We start from the raw sequence: 6362 nt of genomic DNA, 5'->3' as shown, positions 1-6362 counted from the left end.
TTGCTAATTATGTAAAACAGCAGGGAGGGGCAGAGTAACCAACTGATTGTCAAAAACTTAACACTAAAAAACTTGGTTACATATAAAAAAGAACAGCTTGGGCCGAGCCAGCCCTCTGAGAACACCACGAACCACTGCATAGATTGAGGCGATGAGTGCAGCAAGAGAAACTCAATATATTAATCAAATACAAACCCACTGTACAAAACGCTTTCTTTTTTTTTTTTCTTCTTTTTTTTTTTATAAAACCTGTTCACAAAAATAGTGCAAAACATCGGGCACCAGCTGGAGGGGGGGGAAGCTGGCATTTGGAATGACAAAACTTTGGTTGAAGAGGCGCAGGGCTGGGCCTGCCCTGGCGGCAGCTGGGCTCGGGGAGGGCTGGCAGGGCCGGCAGCGGCTCCTGGTCGGCACGGGCAGAGCTGTTCCCTGCTGGGCAGCAACTCCAGGAGGGGTTTTTGGCCAGAGGAGGGGAGCGAGCGGGAGGGCTGCGTTCAGTGCTACGGGGAAAGAGGCGAGCGGCACGATGCAAAAGCAGGAGGCGTTAACGCAGCAGAAGGGCTGCAGCGGGACCTTGGGGGGAACCGGGGGACCCTCCGCTGTGCTCTGCCTGGGGCAAGAGCTTCCCGGCCGAGGGGAGCCCAGGGGTGCGAGTGGCTCCGAATCCCTCCAGGCACGTAGGGTTTGTGCAAGTGCTGTATTTGATTCCAGTAAAAAGTACCGTCAGGCTCAGGCAGCAGGGAGAGGAGAAAGGAGCTCCCGAGCCCCTGCCGGCCCCTTAGGTGAGGCGGATCCCGAGCACTTGTTCCAGTTCCTGCCGACGCTGCTGGACCTGGAGGAGACCAGGGCGGTCAGGTGGGGTGAGGGAGCTGCCCTGGGAGCCCCCCTGCTGCCATCCCGACCCCCTGCAGCACCCGCCTGCACGGCCCGGAGCCCACCTTGGCGAAGATGTGTCTGCCCACAGCCTCCTGTGCCCAGGGCTGCTGGTAGAACTCGGCTCGCCGCTCCTCCTCAGGGTTCCCGATCACGTCCGTTATGATCTGAGCAAAACACACGGGGTGAGTGCAGGGGACACAGGGTGAGCACCCCCCAAGCCCCTCACCCTGGCCAGCCCCAGGGTTTTACCTTGAGGTCCCTCCTCTGGGATTTGATCCATTCCTGGATGAAATCCTGGGGGTTGTTGCTGAAGCTCAGCATGAAATCGCGCTGTGTCTTCAGCTGGTTGATGGATTCGATGGTCTCGTGAATCTAGGGAGGTGACAAGGGGTGAGAAGCAGCTGTGTCGCCCCTCTCCAAGCTTCCCCCAGCTCTATGGTGCAGCCTTGAAGCGCCGCCCCACTGCCACCCGGGCTGAGCCCCCGCTGAGTCCCCGCACCTTGGCATCCAGGGAGGCGATCTCCTGCTGGTTGGTGGTGGAAGCCAGGAAGTTGCTCATTTGAGCTTTCAAGGGATCATCCACCTCAACATCGATGTCGTAGCAGGCCGTCTTCTTCTGGTCGTTGGGGTCCACGCTGGGAGGAAAGCGGGTGTTAGGGGGGGACGTCCTCAGCCTCCATCCCGCTGTAGGGGTGGATCCACCCCCCAACAGCAACACAAGTACCCCACTGACTGTCCCACACCCCCAAATTTGTTTGGCTGATTCTTCCCCTTCCCAATGACTTGTGCTCACCCCTGCTTTGGGCTGGAGACCTCGTAGGCCCTGCCCTGCCCTCTCCCTCCTGCACCCCACTGGGGAGATACCCTGGCCCCTCCACCCCACAGCGCCCACCAGCCCTGGGAAGCGCTGCCCAGCACCCCCACCACCCTACCTGATGGTGTGGTTGATGATGATGGGATCTGGGTGCTGCAGGAGCCCCGCCAGCTTCATGGGGATCTCAGAGAAGCGCATGCGGACACAGTTGAAGATCTGGAGGGGCAAAGCAAAGCGTTTGCTGTCCATGGCAGGGGCTCCTTCCACCCACCACGGAAAGGGCCAGGCAGGAGCGGGGGACTTGCCCAGCCCCAATTTGTACACAGCAAGCTGAGGGATGCAAGCCCCTGGGGAAGGGGGATAAATTGAGACTGGGCAGCCTGCAGTGTCTGTTTGGAGCCAGAAACAATGCTTTTTCTGGCCTTACTGGAGGTGGGAGCAGTGCTCTCCTCCCAGAACAGTGTGCTGGTGCCGCGGGGTGAGGGCTGACCTGGCGGAAGTAGCGGTTGCAGTTGATGTACTCCTTCTCGTGACTGTCCTGCAGCTTGTTGTGCTTGATGTAGAGCCAGAGCGCCTGCATGATGCTGGCGCGGGTCTGGGTGTGCACCCCGAGCAGGCGAGCCAGGCGAGGGTCCAGTTTGTACTGTGGTGGCTGCAGGGACAGGCAGGATGAGGGGAGTTTGGCACTTTGGCACTCATGCTGCCTCACACAGCCCTCGTGTCACACACTTGTGTCACTGCAGGCTGCGAGTCTGTGCTCCTTTCCATCCCCACAGCCCCAGAAATGGCCTGATATTAAAGCTTTTCCCCAACCCAGGCCCATTTGCCCCTGCCAGACCTCCCCGCACAGACAAGCCGTGCTGGAGGAAGGGGAGCAGGGCACAGCCGGCACCTGCGAAGCCCCATGGCCCCTACCTGGTGATCCAGCATGAGCAGCAGAGTGCATTTCACATTGACGTCACCGGGACGCTTCACTTGGAAGCCGTCAGTCTCCTGGGTTGTGGGCAGCCGGTGCCACTATGACAGACCAAGGGGACACCAGTCAACTCCAGGACCATGACAAGCCGTCTGCTAACAGGCTCTGGGGTCTGCAGCCAGGAGCAGAGAGAGCCAGCACCCGGTCTCTGCCTCTAGCAGGGGCAGACAGCCTAGATCCCACCCCTGCCTGGCACACCTGGGAGTCTGACCCTAGCGGGCTTCAGCCGAGAGCCCACCCAGTCCAACAGACACAGCTTGATGTGCTCCAGCCGAGGCGGGTGGGAGTTTGGATGGGCTGGGGGAGTTACAGCCCTGAGCACTTGACATCAAAGTGGGCTCAAACAGCTCCTGGAGCCAACATGGGATCAATCCTGCCCCAGCCAGTGCAGGGGCTGGGCATCAGAGCTGCCCTCATAAACCACCCCATGCCTGAAGGGGATTCACCCCCACCACAGCAGGCACCACCACAGAAACAAGGGTTTCTCAGGGCAAAAAGCATGAACTGGGTGCAGGAAAAGCCTGCTCCAGGCAGGAGCACCCCAAAAAAGGTCTGATCCCACTCACAGGCAGTGCTTAAATCTCCCCAGGGACCTCCCAGCTGGGCGGGGGACACACACACACACACACCCACTTCTCCCCACTTGGCACTAGGATGCACAGGTGAGCCTTTCCGTGGCGTCACCGCCTGTGTTGGGACTCAGATTCGCAAATCTGCGGGGCCCAGAGCTGCCCAAGCTGCCTCTCAGAGCCACATCCTCACTGCGGCCCCACACCTCTCAGCTCTAACTGCGTATTTGCGGGCATGAGGGGGTTAAGAGCCGAGTGGCCACCAGCCAGCACCAGGGAGGAAAATGCAGCTGTGAACTTGAGCCCGGAAAGCACAGCAGCACCATCGCCTGGGGAGGACTCAGCACCGAGCCCAAAGCACCTTGCTCAACCCCCTCTTGCAGTGGGACAGGCGCTGGGCTGGGGAGCTGAGTGCCTGCAGGGTAAGTGGCAGCACCACCTCCCATTGCCTTCTGGGGGTAACAGCTCTCCCCACCCTGCCTGGGTGCGGAGCCAGCCCCGCAGCGTGGCCAGGAGCCTCCCATCTCACCTCCACTAGATGGTTGTCCGGCCCGTACAGCTCTTTGTCCAGCTCAATGACGAGGCTCTTGAAAAAGGAGGAGAACTTCCTCTTCTGCTTGCTTGGCTGCAAAACAGAGCAGGAGAAGCTCAGCCTGACACCACCAGCCATGGAGGGCCCCAGCCCAAACACCACCTCCAGCACCCAGTGAGCTGAGGGCCATGTCCACCCCAACCAAGCTCTCAGCACAGAGCACCAGTGCTCCTCCCACAACCAGTTCAGCCCTGCCCGCATCCTTACATCCTCCAGCAGTTTGCCCTCCACACGTAGCTCCCAGGAGGCCACGCGCTCACCACCTTCCCCTTCTTCTTTGGCTGGGGTGAAAGTGTTGGAGATGTAAATCCTCAGCTTCCGCTTTTGCTGTGGAACAGGAAAAGAGAAAGAGGGGATGCTCAGAGTGAGAGGGAGGCTGGCAGCATCCACAGCAGCACCAACCTTGTATGCCCCCACCCCACCCAGCTGCTCGCCAGGGCTGCCACGCACCGTCAGTGGTTTCTTAATGGCCTCCTGAATCTCCATCCTCTTCCGAGCGATGGTTTGGTCCAGTTTGCGCTCAAAGGCAAGGAGGTCCATGTAGGCCTGGGATTCTGGGACCAGTTCCCGAATCTGTCAAACAGAACCGATCAGTTCCTTGTGTGTCGCAATGGGATTGCATCCCCCACGCCAGCCCCAGCAATGCTACTGGTGCTGGGCTGACCCGCCAAGGAGTCACCACCTGAGAGGTCCAGCACAACAGCACCAATTCCTCATTTTAAATGAAGACTACAGCCCTGCAAAGCTCTCCCCAAATCACAGAGTTGTACTGTGGACCTCAGTTTAGAGCCTGTCACTGTGCCCAGCAGCCTGCCCGGCGTCACAGGCAGGTAATGGATTTTTAAGAGGGACCCCCAGAAGAGGCTTAGGGTCCTCCTACGTCTCCACCCTAAGCCACCTCCTTGTTTGCCCAAAGTCCTGCTTGTCCCATTTGTGTACACCCCACACCTCTCCTGCCACCGCAGAGGAAGAGACAGAAGTCTTCCAGGTTGGTTTGGGACCCAGCAGAAATGCCCAGTGGGCAAGAGGTGGCTCAACGAGATCCTCCTCCTCATGGGGACCTCATCACCCTTGGGAAGGCAGCACGGATGCATCATCTCCCTCCAGCAGCTCAGCTCCTTCCCCACACACTGATGCAGCACTCACCCTCTGCGGCAGGACCTTATCAGCCATCTTCCTCCTTTTCACCCTGCAAAAAGCACATAGACAGGCAAAAAAAAAAAAAATGACACTGCAAGCTCTTGCAGGACACCTTGTAACCTGCCCAGTGGGAAGCTGCTGCATGTCCCATGCTGGGGCAGCAGTGGGTCTCAGGGGACACCACCAAGCCCTGCTTGTGCGCCAGGAGCCCAGTGGCTCTTTTGTCCCCATCCAGGTCATGAATGGGACCAGGCTCCACGGAGGGGAGTCAGAGCAGCAGTGCCAGCTGCGTGCCACATGCATGGCTCAGTCTCAGCCAGCTATCAAGGCTGCCGCTGCACCGAACAGGTCTGGGGGCACAGGTCCCCTGTCAGGGCTGCTCTGTGTGACGGGGACTTTGGACTTGCAAGAGGGAAGCAAAGAAAGGTTGTGAGAGCATCTAGGGCACAAGCCCTTGGATTAGTGCTGGAAAGCAAATGAGTAAGAAATTATATCCCTGTGGACAACGTGTTGGACATCTAGAGCCTATCACTAGGGAAGGAAATCCAGTCCCTGGTCTCAGTTTCCTTTGCTACTGCTGCTTGCTAAAGGTGCTGCAGGGCAGAAGCAAGGAGAGGTGGTATACAGCAAAGCTGTGGCTGCAGGCATGCTCCCATCTGCAGGACAATGTTCCCGAGTTTCCTCTCCGGAAGTGGCCATCATATTTTCCCAATGCTACAAACCAAAGCCCAGTTCCAGGAGCTCACTTAAAAACAACTTAAAACCACTCAACCTTGCCACAGCAGAGCCAAAATCATCGTGAGGAGAGGAAGCAAAGTGGCCTCTAAAGCCACAGCACAGCTGCAGCCTTGCTCAGAGCCATTTTAGCTCTCTCCAAGCTTGTAGTACCCTGTCAGACCACAGGGCCCGGGGCTCTCCTCCCTTCCCACATGCTGCAGGCTCCCAGCCCCCCTGTAAGCCTGAGCCCGCCCTGATGCCCCATTAAATTCACGCTCAGTGCCTGGATATGCAGGGAAATGCTCTCCTCCCATTCTGCTGCACATGTGAGTGAGCGATGGGGCAGAGTCCAGCAGGCAGAGGGAAGTCCCTTTCCCTTGGCAGCATGTGAAGCAGCAGGGCAGCAAACGTGGGCGTTCGTGCTGCCATCACGAGGTGTCCAAGGTATGCCGGCCGTCCCACAGTTGCTCGTGCAGCAGGACACATCGCGAGGGCAGTCCTAGCTAAGAGGGGGGTCAGAGCACTTCTTTGAGCTCTTTCTTGCTGCATTAAATGTTTCCTGCCCTGCAGGGTTCGGCCACCCCATTAGCAGCTGGCAGGTCCTGATCCCCTGATCCGCAGCCGTCTGGGAGCAAGGATGCTCAACCAGCCGAGCGTGGCTGATCCCCCACAGCCCGG

General features: G+C 58.7%; 1 protein-coding gene across 1 annotated transcript in view; it reads right to left on the bottom strand.

The window, feature by feature from the left end:
• Positions 1-210: 210 nt before the first annotated feature.
• SMARCD2 (SWI/SNF related, matrix associated, actin dependent regulator of chromatin, subfamily d, member 2) overlaps positions 211-6362 on the bottom strand; it is an 8544-nt gene continuing 2392 nt past the window's right edge. Inside the window, exons 2-12 of the mRNA XM_009645529.2 lie at positions 4974-5016; positions 4278-4400; positions 4035-4154; positions 3765-3860; positions 2606-2707; positions 2181-2342; positions 1809-1906; positions 1376-1511; positions 1126-1248; positions 939-1040; positions 211-832 (exon numbers count right to left, since the gene is read on the bottom strand). Of these exons, the coding sequence (XP_009643824.1) occupies positions 779-832; positions 939-1040; positions 1126-1248; positions 1376-1511; positions 1809-1906; positions 2181-2342; positions 2606-2707; positions 3765-3860; positions 4035-4154; positions 4278-4400; positions 4974-5016 (1159 nt within the window). The 3' untranslated portion in view covers positions 211-778. The remainder of the gene's footprint in view (positions 833-938; positions 1041-1125; positions 1249-1375; positions 1512-1808; positions 1907-2180; positions 2343-2605; positions 2708-3764; positions 3861-4034; positions 4155-4277; positions 4401-4973; positions 5017-6362) is intronic.

Source organism: Egretta garzetta, unplaced genomic scaffold, assembly GCF_000687185.1.
Source record: "Egretta garzetta isolate BGI_Z169 unplaced genomic scaffold, ASM68718v1 scaffold551, whole genome shotgun sequence".
Lineage (NCBI taxonomy): Eukaryota > Metazoa > Chordata > Aves > Pelecaniformes > Ardeidae > Egretta > Egretta garzetta.
The sequence above is the reverse complement of the archived record's forward strand: the minus strand, read 5'-3'. Positions and strand labels throughout refer to the sequence as shown.